The 16,551-nt window shown below is 42.8% G+C and overlaps 1 protein-coding gene across 1 annotated transcript; it reads left to right on the top strand.

The window, feature by feature from the left end:
- The first annotated feature begins 2,132 nt into the window (after positions 1-2,132).
- Positions 2,133-14,898, top strand: STC1 (stanniocalcin 1). Its single transcript, XM_032143820.2, has 4 exons — positions 2,133-2,526; positions 4,536-4,678; positions 5,378-5,589; positions 11,845-14,898. Exons 1-4 carry the CDS (start codon positions 2,409-2,411, stop codon positions 12,113-12,115), a joined length of 744 nt encoding a protein of 247 aa, XP_031999711.1. The 5' UTR covers positions 2,133-2,408; the 3' UTR covers positions 12,116-14,898.
- Positions 14,899-16,551: the final 1,653 nt, after the last annotated feature.

Raw genomic sequence — 16,551 nt, 5'->3', positions numbered from 1 at the left:
GAAAAGAAGTCAAGACCCTTGGAGGAATATGCATCTGTCCTCTTACTCCCTTTCTGGAAGAGAGCACTGAGCAACTCTATTGCCTTGCCTGGCATCTACTACTCCTGACTAAAGCAATACAAACAACCTTGAAGCTTTCCATAATACAAGCTTTGTTTTTTTAAAATGAAATAGCATAGCTTTTTCCTAAATTCTTAAAAAGCAACAACAGCAGTTTACATCTTTCCCCACTGATCTTTCCCTCAAGAGCTTTCCCCACATCTCCAGCCAGTGCTGCCTGAGCCTGTGTCTTACTATATGAGGTCCTGACATCCCGAACCTTTAGGAAGTATGACTGTGGCTGGTCATCTTCCCAACTCACCTGCAAGTACCTTCGGGACAATAATCATGAACTTACCTTCTTCTCTATGTCTTTTCATTTATCCTCCCACATTGTCCCCTAGCACTCAGCCCAGAAGGTTCTAAAGAAATACCAATACTGCCTGTTAATATAAATTAAAATGTATTCTTATTATATAATGTAAATCTGAAGATTCCCTTCCTTTCTTTTAGATATTTCCTGTATCCTTTATTCCTTCTATTCCTTTTTCTAGCAAACTTTCATACTTCCCAAATAACCCTATTTTGTGAGGGATAGGTTATCATCACTCAGAACCATGCCGCACCCCACCCCCCACCTACCACCCTATCACCCCACAACATATACAAAGCTGACACTTGGTTTAGTTTGTGGTTAACAGGGTTGGCACTCTTTCTTCAACTTTTGTTTGAAGGTTTTAGGATTCAAAGTAAAGCCACTGGCCCCATTTCTCTACAAGATTATCCTGCCCAAATCTGTATGAATCACCAGTGGCCCTTTCTCATCTACTTCCCCAAAATTATTAAAGGTTTTATTGTATAATACCTTCACCACCTTCCTACCCTAAGAAGTCCTCTCCTGGCTCATTAACCTCCTTCACGTGTTAGGGAAAAACCTCAGCGTTGCCTACAACTCACTTATAAGAAAATATAAGTTTCTATACCAGGCATGATTTGTGATTGCAGTGCAATTTTCCTATTAAGTCTAGAGCTTACCATTCTTCTCTCCTACACATTCTGGTCTTTCTCTACCCCTTCTTTCCATTCTGCCCCTTTTTCCTACCCCCTCCCCAAGAAATGAACTGCTTTCCCTTCAGCAGTTTAGTCTTGCTTTGGCCAGCTTATTGTTTCAAAGTGGTTATAAAGTTGCTGGGCTTGAACACAGTTTATTAATTTTCAGGCATTCATGATGTCTCCCTGTTGAGTGTGGTATGTGCAGGTGTGCACATGTGTACCTGGGGTAACTAACACTCCTGGACTTTGCAATTTTGCTGGTGACTGAAAAGATGAAGTCAAAGTTGATTTGATTATTGAAGAATCACATTATTTTAGAGGTATAGAGAATGTCAGAGTCCAACTTTGGCATTTTACAGATGGGAAAACAGAGGTGGGGCAAGGTAAAAAGACTTAGCCAGGGTCATAGGTTGATCAGTAGGGGGACTAAGGCTTCAGCTCTGAGCTGTCATATCTCAGTCCCCCAAGGCTTTTCCACTCATATAAATTCCCCCTCAAGGGCTCAAATGTGTGAGTGAGAACCCAGGATGTCCACATACAAACAAAAATGCATCATAGACATGTGAACATGTACATGCAGAGAAGATAGGGAGAACCGAGAATGTGCTGTTAAAATTAGAGTAAAACTGCTGTAAGCAGGTTAAGTTCTCATCTAAAGAGATCACATTTCCCCATCATACCCCTGCTATCCATTTCCCCCAAGTGGCTCATTAGAAAAAAAGATGGCTAGATTTCAAAAAGCAACTTGGAGAGATTTCTATAGGATTTTTCTTTAGTTCAATCAATTCAGAGTTATCCCTTACTTCCACGAAAATAGCTTTTTCACACATCTCTGCACACACAGTCACACACACATATAAAACATTGGCAGCAGGTACTTTTAATTTGCTGGAAAATATTTCTAAGAAGTCAAAAAGCTCCAGCTGAATTGCATGCCCTCTTATTGGCTCACCAGACCAGTTGAGGGACCTGATTGGTCCTTGATCCTGAGGACCGATAAGAACGGCTATAAAATCCCTGGGTGCAGCTCTTGGGCCCCCAGTTTGCAAAAGCCAGAGGTGCAAGAAGCAGCGACTGCAGCAGCGGCAGCAGCAGCGGCAGCAGCGGCGGCAGCAGCAGCGGAGGCACCGGCGGCAGCAGCAGCAGGAGCAGCATCAGCAGCAACAACAACAAAAAAAATCCTCATCAAATCCTCACCTAAGCTTTCAGTGTATCCAGATCCACATCTTCACTCAAGCCGGGAGAGGGAAAGAGGAAAGGGGGGCAGGAAAAAAAAAAAAAAAAACCCCAACAACTTAGCGGAAACTTCTCAGAGAATGCTCCAAAACTCAGCAGTGCTTCTGGTGCTGGTGATCAGTGCTTCTGCAACCCATGAGGTGGAGCAGAATGACTCTGTGAGCCCCAGGAAATCCCGAGTGGCGGCTCAAAACTCAGGTAAGCAGCAAACCCAAGAGCGGTTTCTCCCCCAAAGAGCTGTCCTCATTTGCCTCTCCCTTTTGCAACTGTGTCTGTGACGGCTGATCTTGATAATAAATGTGCTTCATGCCTGATGGCAATAAACTGCCAGTGTAATCCAATAGCCTTAGGCAGTGGAGCTCCTTTGTTTAATAAATTGCATGCAACTAAACGAAGAAGCTGGACGCTCTGCTGAGGGTATTTCATTGCATAAGCCTAGCCTGATTGCCTGAAATCTGGCACGTACCCTCTTGGAGGGGGAGGGGTGAGAGGGGAGGAAAGGCTTGAATGTTGGCATGCTTCAAAGCGCTCTCTATACTTTCCAGAAGCTGATCTAAGGTAAGACCTGGCTTGTTTGATGCTGTCCCTCTTCCTTTCCTCTTAAGACCCTACCCCTTCACTTCTTGACTTCTCTACCTCTTAAGAGAATACACAGAAAAGCTCCCTCTTCAGCCTGATTTTCAGAACCATAGCCCTCAAGTCTGACAAATCCAGGGCGGATTCAGAGAAAACCCTATACATCCCACCCCCAACCCTGCTGCCTGTCTCCCTCCTGGCTCTCTAGGGCTCCATTCAGTCGTCCCTGCAGCCCGTAGCCAGAGAGCCCCTGGAAAAAAAAAATTGTGAAACGTAGCAGCTGTTTCTCCAAGGGTAAGGTCTCACTTTCGTCTTGACTCTTGGAGCAGTTAATTGTGCATTATCTTGGCTTCTGAAGGAAAAGAATCATTAGGAAGCCCGCATTGACACCTCTGCCTCTTGACTTCTCTGGCTCCACTTGTTCCCCTTCCAATACTGCCCTCTGTCCTCCAACTGTCAGCAAAGATCGGATCGCAGGTGTCAAAATGCTGCAGATGATGATCCCCTTGGAAGAGCACAGGTCCCTGCCGAGAGGAGGGCTTTCGCTTCACTTCCTTTTGTACTTAGTTGCTATAGAGATGCAGTGATTCACAATTCGAGCTTGCCTAAAACAATAGCAGCCCTAATGCATATTAAAACTGCTTAAAGCAAAGTTATAATTTAAACCCGTGGAAATATATAATTAGGGAAATGACTTGTAACATCCTAGAGGCTGCGGGTGGTGGGAGGGGGTGGGGAAGACTAACTGAACCATGCTTTTGATCTCAGAGGAGAATCCTATGGCATGAAGGCTGCAGATCATTCCTTGCCTAGCTGCCTGCCAGAACACCCCCCTTCTGTTGGAGAAAAATTACTTTTATGGGAGATCTTATCCAGAATGTAGAAAGCCTCATGCAAGTTTTTTGCGGTTTTCTTCCAGTCTTGCACAGGGATGCCTTGGCCTGGTTATTCCACACCTGTGTTTCTTTTTTCTTTCTTGCTTGCTTTTTTTTTTTTTTTTAAAGGCTTTTAATATGAAAGAAATTATACATACCTCTAAGCACTGTCCTAGTGGAGGGTTGGGGTGAAACATGAATGGATCAGATTTCTTTTTGCCAATATGATGGTAAGTTAAAAGCCTGAAATCAGAAGGGTCTCCAAGTGGACTCCTGGCACAGTCTTCTCTGCCATTCAGACTAAAATCCCATGCATTTTACTCAGGAGTGCATTTTTCCAAAGCTAGATGGATTCCCTGGCCCTTTTACCACTAGCCACTGTCTCCTGCCTTCCCATGCTTTCAAGTGCTAAGCAATGACCTTTGATTCTATGGAATGGCATAAAGGCACTGTGCATTTCAAGACTTGAGCCTCACTTCTCCAGACACCAAAATTGGAGGTAATGGTGAAACAGGGAGCGTGTGTCTGAAACAGAGAACTCCCTCGCTGTCCATCATGTGCTCCAGCCCTCATAAGCAAAAGGAGCCTGTCTATCCTCTCTTTCTCATTCAAATGGGTCTATCAATTGCCCCCATGACAGATTCCTAGGATAAGTTCTTCTGACCCCATGTCCTTGAAATTCACCTCTGCAGCCACTTGATCCCATCCAGCCATCCTCACTGTTTGACCCAGAATGGATGGATTTGTCTCTTTCAGCTGAAGTGGTTCGCTGCCTCAACAGTGCTCTACAGGTCGGCTGCGGGGCTTTTGCATGCCTGGAAAACTCCACCTGTGACACAGATGGGATGTATGACATCTGTAAATCCTTCTTGTACAGCGCTGCTAAATTTGACACTCAGGTAATAAGACCTTGACCCCTGCTCCCACTGGCTGCTTGTCTTTAACAGTGTGTTAGACCATTGTTCTTAGGAACCAGTCTTGTAGGGAGCCAGCCCTGCTTCTCAGCTTCCACACTCTAAATTCCCATCTCAGCATGTGTATGCACAAGTGTGCACACACACACACACACACACAGAGGCACTCATCTGGCCAGGAAGTAGGTTCTGTATAAGACACACCCCACTCACTCTAATGCATGATTCTAAGGAGCTAGTAGAGGCTGTCTTATAAGGCCAGGGGTGATAAGCCAAAAAGATTTTCCTCTGTGTGAGGACATAAAAATGTGCGTAGAGCAAGGAAGTTCTCTCTGCATGACCTAGCATACTAGCTTTTGATCTGAATTCTCAAAGTCTCAATCTCAAGAATATAAAGTCAGATTACGACTATTTTTAAGCTGCAGAATGGTTGATCATGGTTCATCTGTTTTTTTCTCTAATTTCATTTCGGTAGAGCTCAATTCTCAAGGGAATCCAGGGAGGTGTGGAGGGGGCATTTTTTTTTTAATCCTTAGCCAGGAAATTCAGTCTTCTCATTGCAAGGATATGCAGATGGCCATGATATGTTGCCCAGGTGAGCCCCCTTAAATTCCTCCACGTGTATGCCCATCCTCTTTGTCAGGTCAAGCTAAAGACTTCCCTTTTGTCCTTCCTCCATGGCAGGGAAAAGCATTCGTCAAAGAGAGCTTAAAGTGCATCGCCAACGGGGTCACCTCCAAGGTCTTCCTCGCCATTCGGAGGTGCTCCACTTTCCAGAGGATGATTGCTGAGGTGCAGGAAGAATGCTACAGCAAGCTGAACGTGTGCAGCATCGCCAAGCGGAACCCTGAAGCCATCACTGAGGTCGTCCAGCTGCCCAATCACTTCTCCAACAGGTACAAACTGAGTCTACTTTTTCACAATCAGGGGACTGGGAGCAGGTGGCTGGCTGGCAGAGCCAGACTGGGAGGGAGGGTTAAATTGCCACAGTCATGCTCTTATTTTAGCTTGCAGTCTTCCCAGCTTTTGCAGGAAAAAAATATGTTTGTGATTGGTTGTGACAGTTTAAGCAGCTTGGGCTTTTTTTTCCCTACTGTTATAGGAAAAGTCTTTTCATGCAGCTCATAGAAAGCCAGCCTCATCTGCAGCATCCCTGGGTGCTTTCATTGACCATTTTTTGCCATAAGCCTAAAGGGAATGGTGAAGTTTCTGGAAACAAGCTTTTAAGACATCAGATTTGGCTGAAACCATGACCATGTAACAACACAATTGGCCATGATGAAAAAAAAAAAAAGCCCTCTGGTTAAATGTCATAATGCAGATTTTAAGTCTCCATCTATTTCAAATCAGTCCCAAACACAGTCAGAGATTTCACTGGGTAGCCCAGAGCAAGCTATCTCACTTCCCTGGGGCTCAGATTTCCTTTGTAAAAAGCAAAATGGCTGGACTGGACCATTTTCAGGTTTCCTTCCAGGCCTTAAGTTATCCCATTCCTCTAGCCCAAGATTTCCTAGAATGAGTGTGTCCTATGGCTGTCCAGATCCCATTCTCATCTTAGTATTCAAACACCACCCAAGGCCACTGAGCTAGTACAGTAACATCTGGGCATTGTACTTTTCAGTGTTTTTACCAGCCAGGAGTGAATTCCTGTTACATGAGACAGCTGGCATCCTCAGTTTGTGCGCGTGGCCTGGAAAGGTTCCCAGCAAGAACTGAGACATGCTGATGGGGTTGGCGTAGAGGTCTGGCAGGAGCAGGGCAGGCCGGTCAAGTTTAGCCCCCTGTGATATCCCTCAGCCTAAAAACCTGACTCCCAGTCTTGAATTTCTATGATTCTTTGACTCTCCACTCAAATCTGCACATATCCACAATGATCAGTCCTTTGCATGTTACGCTGACCACCTGAGAGTTATCACAGGCTTATCTGATTAATTTCCTAGCCAGGTGCCACCACCCTTCTTAAGATAGTGGCAACAGCCAAGTCCCTCTGGGGCTTACGAGTGATTTAGTCATGTACATACATGCAACAAAAAACTAGTTCCTCCTTAGGGAAAGGCTAAGGTGCCTAACACAAATGCTTTGTAAAATTTGTTATTCACCCTTAATTACAGGTGAGTGCCATTCAGAACCACAAGTCAATTTGTAAAAATCACTTCTCTAGTCTTTGGAAGTGACTTTATCATGGGGTTCTAAATGGTTTCCTCAGAACAGAAAAATCCAACCATTTCTCTCAAGTGGGCTGTCTCTATATAACTCTTGGTTTTAAATTTCCCCGAGGAAGATTCTTATTGCACAGAGGAAACAGGGGCAGGGAGTGGGGAGGGGAGATCTGATTAATTATTGGAGACTTCCTTCACCATTAGGAAAAGAAATGAAGAATTCTTAGCCAGACAGGGGCTAAGGACAAAGTATGTGTTTGTGTGGTAGTTAGGGGTAGGGGGAGAGGCACATTAGCAAAGCCACTATTACAATTTAGATCCTTAAGGATTCCGTGACAAATCATGATCTATAATACGGCATATTTCCAATTTTGAGGCGATACTAATCTCCCTATTTCATCTGAAGTAGCGTCTTCCATTAGAAAGGCAGAGAGGTCTTTAGGCAGAACTATATAGCTACTAGACTAGAGGTCCCAACTTATCTGAGAAGAGACTAGTAAATTTTTAACCAGGCCATTATTTCTTCTAATCAGTGCCTTATTTTCAACACCTTTAGAAAATGGTCACAAAGAAAGTCTTCTTATCTCCTTCTTTCATCTTAGGGACTCATTAGGAAAGGTCAATTGGAGAAAAAAAAAATGTGGCCAGCCCTTGAAAACCAGAATCTTCCATGCAACCTTTCTCCAAAAATTTCACTTTAACAGGCTATATTATTCCTGCTCAGGATGGTAGAAATGTCTGGTTCCATGCTGGGCTTGCTTTGCTCCACTGAAGCTGCTCACCTTCCTGAGACATCCTGCTTTCCCAGCCTCTATCCCACCATAGACACACGCTAAGTCAGTGCCAACTGGCATAGAATTGCAAGAGGAAGTAGTTACAGGTTCATTCCACCTTCCTGTGACTTATCTAGCATGAGATTTGGGGCTGGGAGAATCCAAAAGCCTGTGACTGGACCAGGAGCCAGAACAAGGGGATTTTCCATGACAGAAATGCACCTAGAGGGTAAAGAGGTAGCTGGAGTTTCCACCTGCCTGAATTTGCAGACTGTGCTTTCAACCCTGTGGGAAGCAGGCAAAATTGATCAGGCCAGCAGGGCAGTGTGAGGCTTGGGAACCACTTAGACCAACCCAGATCCAGAGTGGGAAAACTGACAAAGCTTCCAACTCTCTAGGGCATGGATAGGGAACAGGAAACAGAAGAATAATATTGATCAAGGGAAACAAAGGACTATTTATAAACCCTCACACAGAACGTTCCTAGGCAGTATGTGTGTATTTGGGTAAGCATGGCTGTAACAGTAGCTATGGAGAATATCTGATCTTATTCTTTATCAAAGAAAAAAGGTCAGGGATGGAATTTTCAAAGTGAGAAAAAAGGAACATAATTAAAAAGGTCCTTTCGGGCTGGGTAATCAGAACACTTAGTCCACCAAGTCTTTCCAACACATCTCCTCCATCCTCCATAAAGATAAAGAAAGGAATCTTCTTCTTCTTCTTTTTTTTTTTTTTTTTTTGAGACAGAGTCTCACTCTGTTGCCCAGGCTGGAGTACAGTGGTGAGATCTCAGTTCACTGCAACCTCCATCTCCTGGGTTCAAGCAATTCTCCTGCCTCAGCCTCCTGAGTAGCTGGGATTACAGGCACTCACCACCACGCCCAGCTAATTTTTGTATTTTTAGTAGAGACAGGGTTTCATCATGTTGGCCGGGCTGGTCTTGAACTCCTGACCTCAGGTGATCCACCCACCTTGGCCTCCCAAAGTGCTGGGACTACAGGCATGAACCACCATGCCCAGCCAAGAAAAGAATCTTCTTAAGCAGTCCTAACTACCACTGCAAAGGAGGGGATATAAGCTCTATTTTTTGTAAAATTGAGAAGAAAAATGTGTATTGAATCCCTAGAAACATAGAATGTCATAGTTGGAGATGACTGCAGAGGTTAACTAGACTAACTGCCTCGTTTTACTGATTAAAGAACAAAGGCTCAGAGAGTGGAGTGACCTGCTGAAGGTCACACAGCTTGTGAATAACTAAGTTGGGCTTAGAACTCATGTGGCCTTGAGCCAAGCTATTTGATTTCTACTTCAAAAATGGCAGCCAGCAAAATCTGCAGGAAATAGCCACAACCCAAATATAGAATACCAAGCACAATCGAATATATGTGCACCATGGTAGTCCACAATTAAATTTGTATACTTTCTCTCCCAAAAGGATGGACACATCCTACCAATAGCTATAGGAACTATAAGACCATAGCACAAGAAGGTGCTCACCAAATAGGTGACGATTGCTAAGTCAACTTTTGCTGGAGACACAACCTCTTAAATAATCTATCTCACTTAGTGACACAGGAAAGGGCTATGTCATTGGCAAGCATGATCCCAGAGATAAATGGCTATTCCAGCCCTTACTGGACAGGCACTGGTTAACCTATTGCTCATACTGAGAAACTGGTGACATCAAAGAATTCTGACAAATTTTCCAGCCTTTGAAGAACTACTAATGGAGACATGGACTTTTTTTTATATTCTAAAGAGTTTTCTCAGCCTGCCCTTGCTGAGTTAACAAAAGCCCCATGAGGGAAATAGGGTAGATTCCAGTAGGGGTGGGTGGTTCTCACTAAGAGCCCTCAGGCTGGCAAGGGTCATTGTCAAGAAACACTAAGGTCAGGTATCATATCTGAGCCAGCAGACAAAGCAACAGTAAAGGTAGAAAGGTAGAAACCCTCCAAAAAAGAGCAGGCACTCGACAAAGTGGGGCCTGAAGGAAATGTATGGCCCTGAAGCTGCAAACCTGGCTACAGAAGCTTAATTCCCTTAAGGGTACTAGACTTCTTTGTCCAGACAAGAGCTTTCAAGTCCTTCTAAGAAAGAACTTGCATTTCTTTTTATCCCTTTCTAGGGAAAGATTGTATTTTCCAGCCCATTTGGGGACTCATCTGGCATGAACAGCTCTTTCTAGAAATGGAAGGGTTAACTTCTAAGTTATAAGGTCCTTATTGGAGGGATGGGAGATCAGAAACCACCCACCAGGATCTAATCACCCTCTGAAATAGACACAGCCATCCAGGGACCCAGGTCCTGGCAGAGCCCAAGAGCCAGGAGATGCCTGGAGATCTATGTGGGTGTGTAGATGTCAGAAGCTGCTGGTGCAAAGTTGTTTATTCTATGTTTTTCCAAAACTGGTTTTCTCCCCATTTCCCCATCCAAAGGAGATCTCCTTTGACTCATGTGCTTTGTAATTCCAAAGAGTTGGAAAATGTTCCTCTGTGCCACAGAGTCCCAATTTGGACCACAGCTGGATATAATTCTCCCTGGAGGGAAGGGTTTCACCAGGACTGTGTCAGCAACCAAGACACTGCACTTGCCTCTCAGTCCCCAGCTTCCTTCTGCTGGGCCACAGAAGAGTGACCATATCACCTCATTACCCACGTTCCATGCTATTTACCATACATCTTTGAAATAACCTCTCTGGGGGATTAAGTTATTCTGGAAAGATGTTTGATCCTGTGCACTGGGCGGTGATTTAAAAATAAGCAGGTTTCTTTTCACGGAAGATCTGGTGGCCCCAGAGATCCTTGGGCTCCTCTGAGGAAAGGTTCTCTCCATGTAAATACTGCAGGTCACTATCACCGAGTCTCTTATTAGCGAACACAGAGATAATGAGTTTTGACAACTCAACTGTGACTGCAAAATGGACTAAATGCATCCCAGTCTAAATTGGAAAATACCTGAACTGTCTTCCCAAATAACAGGACAAGTCATTGATATGCCCTAAATATTAGACAGGTTAATCCTTTCTGAGCCACAAAGCTTAGCTACATTGCTTGGGGGTATTTAAAGAATTCCCTCCAAAGATGAAGGTAACTGATACCAAACACAAGGGGTTTTGGTAAAATTTACTAAAACTACAGATAAGTCTTCTTCTGGGAATCACTACTTATTGGAGAGAATGATATTCTTAAAACTCCATTTCCTTAGCGGCTGCAAAATATATCAACAAATGTGCTGTAAGCAGGCAATGTAGCACGATGGCACTGGGCCATAAGGAATACAAAGAAGGACACAAATCCTGCCTTCAGTAAGCTTACAGTCTAGTCAGCAAAAGAAAGCCATCACAAAACCATCAAATGCTGGCCTGTGTGATGGTGAACAAAGATCTATAAATATCCAAAAAGGGAAGAGGTTAGCAAACCCTGGTACACTAGGAGAAGGATTCATGAATTAAAGTAGCATGAACCCTTAAAAATAACCAATATTTCCATTTAAATAGCCTTCTTGCCTAGGATTTGGCCTTCTGACTACAATATACCTTTGAAGGAGGGCTGAAGATGGAGTTAGTCAATATCTTTTATCAGGGCTGTCCAAGTATGTGATAAGGGAATTAGATTTTGTGGAAAAATGCATGGCACACAGAAGAGGGGGCCTTAGACAGAAGTTTCATCAGAAGATGCACACATCTGCACACACACGCACACATGCACACCTGTGCCTCCACACCATCAAAAAAAGGAAAATTACAAAACATCAAAATAATTACACATGCATGTACAATGGCTACTAATCTCAGTGTTGAGCATTGGACTCACTTCATTCTAAGTTGCTTCAGCTCATCCACCTTAGTTTCTTCTTTCCAAAATGAGAGTTGAACTAGTCACCAAACGGCCTCTGTGGTCCCAGCTAGCTCTGTAATTCTGTTTCTAAAAATGTCAGTCACCACAGTCAGCCTGCTCTTCAAAGTGTAATCTAAATCTCCTCAACTCTAAACATGAAGATCTGTCTTGCATTGTGTGGTAAACCCTAGGAGCAGATGCATTGAAACTAGGGAGACATGGCACAAGGGTTAGAGAGCAAAAGCCACCTTCAGCTGATGAACTATTGACGTTTGCATGGTCAGGCCATTAGGGACTCGTGTTGGCTAGAGCCCGGGTGAAAGCCTGGGTCTCGCCTGGCTCTCACTGGATGACCACCATATGCACTCTCTTTCTTGATGCAGATACTATAACAGACTTGTCCGAAGCCTGCTGGAATGTGATGAAGACACAGTCAGCACAATCAGAGACAGCCTGATGGAGAAAATTGGGCCTAACATGGCCAGCCTCTTCCACATCCTGCAGACAGACCACTGTGCCCAAACACACCCACGAGCTGACTTCAACAGGAGACGCACCAATGAGCCGCAGAAGCTGAAAGTCCTCCTCAGGAACCTCCGAGGTGAGGAGGACTCTCCCTCCCACATCAAACGCACATCCCATGAGAGTGCATAACCAGGGAGAGGTTATTCACAATCTCACCAAACTAGTATCATTTTAGGGGTGTTGACACACCAATTTTGAGTGTACTGTGCCTGGTTTGATTTTTTTAAAGTAGTTCCTATTTTCTATCCCCCTTAAAGAAAATTGCATGAAACTAGGCTTCTGTAATCAATATCCCAACATTCTGCAATGGCAGCATTCCGACCAACAAAATCCATGTGATTATTCTGCCTCTCCTCAGGAGAAAGTACCCTCTTTTACCAACTTCCTCTGCCATGATTTTCCCCCGCTCCTCTGAGACCACCCCCAAACACAAAACATTCATGTAACTCTCCAGCCATTGTAATTTGAAGATGTGGATCCCTTTAGAATGGTTGCCCCAGTAGAGTTAGCTGATAAGAAAACTTTATTTAAATGCATGTCTTAAATGCTCATAAAGATGTTAAATGGAATTCGTGTTATGAATCTGTGCTGGCCATGGACGAATATGAATGTCACATTTGAATTCTTGATCTCTAATGAGCTAGTGTCTTATGGTCTTGATCCTCCAATGTCTAATTTTCTTTCCAACACATTTACCAAATTGCTTGAGCCTGGCTGTCCAACCAGACTTTGAGCCTGCATCTTCTTGCATCTAATGAAAAACAAAAAGCTAACATCTTTATGTACTGTAACTGCTCAGAGCTTTAAAAGTATCTTTAACAATTGTCTTAAAACCAGAGAATCTTAAGGTCTAACTGTGGAATATAAATAGCTGAAAACTAATGTACTGTACATAAATTCCAGAGGACTCTGCTTAAACAAAGCAGTATATAATAACTTTATTGCATATAGATTTAGTTTTGTAACTTAGCTTTATTTTTCTTTTCCTGGGAATGGAATAACTATCTCACTTCCAGATATCCACATAAATGCTCCTTGTGGCCTTTTTTATAACTAAGGGGGTAGAAGTAGTTTTAATTCAACATCAAAACTTAAGATGGGCCTGTATGAGACAGGAAAAACCAACAGGTTTATCTGAAGGACCCCAGGTAAGATGTTAATCTCCCAGCCCACCTCAACCCAGAGGCTACTCGACTTAGACCTATACTGAAAGATCTCTGTCACATCCAACTGGAACTTCCAGGAACCAAAAAGAGCATCCCTATGGGCTTGGACCACTTACAGTGTGATAAGGCCTACTATACATTAGGAAGTGGCAGTTCTTTACTCGTCCCCTTTCATCGGTGCCTGGTACTCTGGCAAATGATGATGGGGTGGGAGACTTTCCATTAAATCAATCAGGAATGAGTCAATCAGCCTTTGGGTCTTTAGTCCGGGGGACTTGGGGCTGAGAGAGTATAAATAACCCTGGGCTGTCCAGCCTTAATAGACTTCTCTTACATTTTCGTCCTGTAGCACGCTGCCTGCCAAAGTAGTCCTGGCAGCTGGACCATCTCTGTAGGATCGTAAAAAAATAGAAAAAAAGAAAAAAAAAGAAAGAAAGAAAGAGGGAAAAAGAGCTGGTGGTTTGATCATTTCTGCCATGATGTTTACAAGATGGCAACCACCAAAGTCAAATGACTAACCTATCTATGAACAACAGTAGTTTCTCAGGGTCACTGTCCTTGAACCCAACAGTCCCTTATGAGCGTCACTGCCCACCAAAGGTCAATGTTAAGAGAGGAAGAGAGGGAGGAGGGGTAGGACTGCAGGGGCCACTCCAAACTCGCTTAGGTAGAAACTATTGGTGCTTGACTCTCACTAGGCTAAACTCAAGATTTGACCAAATCGAGTGATAGGGATCCTGGTGGGAGGAGAGAGGGCACATCTCCAGAAAAATGAAAAGCAATACAACTTTACCATAAAGCCTTTAAAACCAGTAACGTGCTGCTCAAGGACCAAGAGCAATTGCAGCAGACCCAGCAGCAGCAGCAGCAGCAGCACAAACATTGCTGCCTTTGTCCCCACACAGCCTCTAAGCGTGCTGACATCAGATTGTTAAGGGCATTTTTATACTCAGAACTGTCCCATCCCCAGGTCCCCAAACTTATGGACACTGCCTTAGCCTCTCGGAAATCAGGTAGACTGTATTCTAAGTTAGACTCTTCCCCTCCCTCCCACACTTCCCACCCCCAGGCAAGGCTGACTTCTCTGAATCAGAAAAGCTATTAAAGTTTGTGTGTTCTGTCCATTTTGCAAACCTAACTAAGCCAGGACCCCAATGCGACAAGTAGTTCATGAGTATTCCTAGCAAATTTCTCTCTTTTTTCAGTTCGGTAGATTTCCTTTTTTCTTTTCTTTTTTTTTTTTTTTTTTTTTTTGTGACCTCTTCAAACCGTGGTACCCCCCTTTTCTCCCCACAATGATATCTATATATGTATCTACAATACATATATCTACACATACAGAAAGAAGCAGTTCTCACAATGTTGCTAGTTTTTTGCTTCTCTTTTCCCCACCCCATTCCCTCCGATTCCCCTTTAAACTTCCAAAGCTTCGTCTTGTGTTTGCTGCAGAGTGATTCGGGGGCTGACCTAGACCAGTTTGCATGATTCTTCTCTTGTGATTTGGTTGCACTTTAGACATTTTTGTGCCATTATATTTGCATTATGTATTTATAATTTAAATGATATTTAGGTTTTTGGCTGAGTACTGGAATAAACAGTGAGCATATCTGGTATATGTCATTATTTATTGTTAAATTACATTTTTAAGCTCCATGTGCATATAAAGGTTATGAAACATATCATGGTAATGACAGATGCAAGTTATTTTATTTGCTTATTTTTATAATTAAAGATGCCATAGCATAATATGAAGCCTTTGGTGAATTCCTTCTAAGATAAAAATAATAATAAAGTGTTACGTTTTATTGGTTCCCCCCATGTCTTTCATTGTTATTCTTGAAAAACTTATTGAATGAGAATTTCTGAACGTGAACCACAGACTGATTAGTTTCTTTAAAGTCACTAATTGTCAATATGTAAATTTGACATACTGTTGAAATCAACATTTTCTAAGTCTTTTAAAAAACATTGAGTGGCTCCCATTATTCTCACTGATGATATCCCACTCCTTACAAAGTTGGAAGAAGCTTTAAGGTCTACAGGCTGCTCAACTGTAAGACCCAACTTTCTTTCTGTTCGGTGATCTCTATGCTCCTGCCACATAGGCAGCTCTGGGAATGATTGGGCTCTGTCCCTTCCAGGTCTTTTATTTATGCTATTGTCTCTTTTTGGAAGATTTTTTTTCTCCATCCTTCACCTAGACTGAAAGCATGATGGGGAGAAGCACATGCTTGGTCACCAGTGTGTCCCCAATGCTAAAATAGCATCAATACTTTAAATGAATGATTTAGAAAGAGTTGGAGGAGGGGGAAAAAGACAACTGAATCAGTGTGACAAGGAAGGCAGATAGCTCTGCAGTTAAAACAAAAGATTTGAATTCAGGCTCTGTCACTCATTAACCGCATGATGTCAGATGAGTTTCTTAATCTCAAAACACATCAATTTCTCCCTCTGTAAAATGGGGATTGTGACAGTCATCTCACAGAGCTGCTATGGGGAAATAAAACAAGTGAACTGCTTACAATATTCCCAATACACGATTATGCTCAACGAGGGTCAGCTGTTACCACATAAGTTGCAACAATGAGAGCAAAAGCTCTGTATCTCAGAAAATGGTCAGACTTCACAACAGAATGACAGCTGGGTCTTGAAGGATGCTTATGAGTTTGGTCACATAACAAGGGGAGCTTTGGTGGTATAACTTTTTTCAAGAGACAACTTATATAAGAAATACCTTTAATTGTGAAGGTTATCTTCACAATTAAATATCAGTGAATTTTTCCCATATTTTAAATTCAAATGGGGGCATTTTTCTCAACATCATTCATTTCCAGCTCCAAATTGCATTTTCCCAAGTTCAGTTATGCCCAAAGCAACTAATAAATAGTACATGAATTGTCACTTAAGGGCCAAATATGTACTGCATTTGCTTTAATCTGACCTGGCCAAGGAAAAAGAGCACATTTCTTTTATTATTATCCTTCATCTATAGTCTTCTATAAATATTTATTTATACAGAGAGACTGCATGATACACTATAGTATAGTGTTTAGAAAAAAAACAGACCTGGGATTTGTATAAACTGAGTTTAAGCCTTAGTTCCTCTATCATTTCCGTGGCCTTGGGCCAAGTGTCTGATATCTTCACACTTTAGTTTTTTTTCATTTATGAAAATGCCCCTACAAAATAGGGACAAATAATAGGCCTTAGTTCCAAAAGTAACTGAGAATTCAATGTGCTACATATAAAGGACTTAAAATAGTGTCTACCATATAGCAAGTACCCTAAGAATAGAATTCCTTGAGCCCCCAATACATGTAACTCTCACCATTTACATTAAAGTTATTCCCATCATTTAGATTCTACTCTCACCCTCATTGTGAGTATTGAGGTACCATT

This window comes from Hylobates moloch, unplaced genomic scaffold (genome assembly GCF_009828535.3).
Source record: "Hylobates moloch isolate HMO894 unplaced genomic scaffold, HMol_V3 SCAFFOLD_22, whole genome shotgun sequence".
Classification (NCBI taxonomy): domain Eukaryota; kingdom Metazoa; phylum Chordata; class Mammalia; order Primates; family Hylobatidae; genus Hylobates; species Hylobates moloch.
The sequence above is the reverse complement of the archived record's forward strand: the minus strand, read 5'-3'. Positions and strand labels throughout refer to the sequence as shown.

Bases quoted from the DNA above. Each gene is read 5' to 3' on its own strand.
- STC1 (XM_032143820.2), top strand. From the start codon at position 2,409: ATGCTCCAAAACTCAGCAGTGCTTCTGGTGCTGGTGATCAGTGCTTCT. The intron at 2,527-4,535 runs GTAAGCAGCAAA...TGTCTCTTTCAG, and splicing joins AGTGGCGGCTCAAAACTCAG to CTGAAGTGGTTCGCTGCCTC. The intron at 5,590-11,844 runs GTACAAACTGAG...TTCTTGATGCAG, and splicing joins CCCAATCACTTCTCCAACAG to ATACTATAACAGACTTGTCC.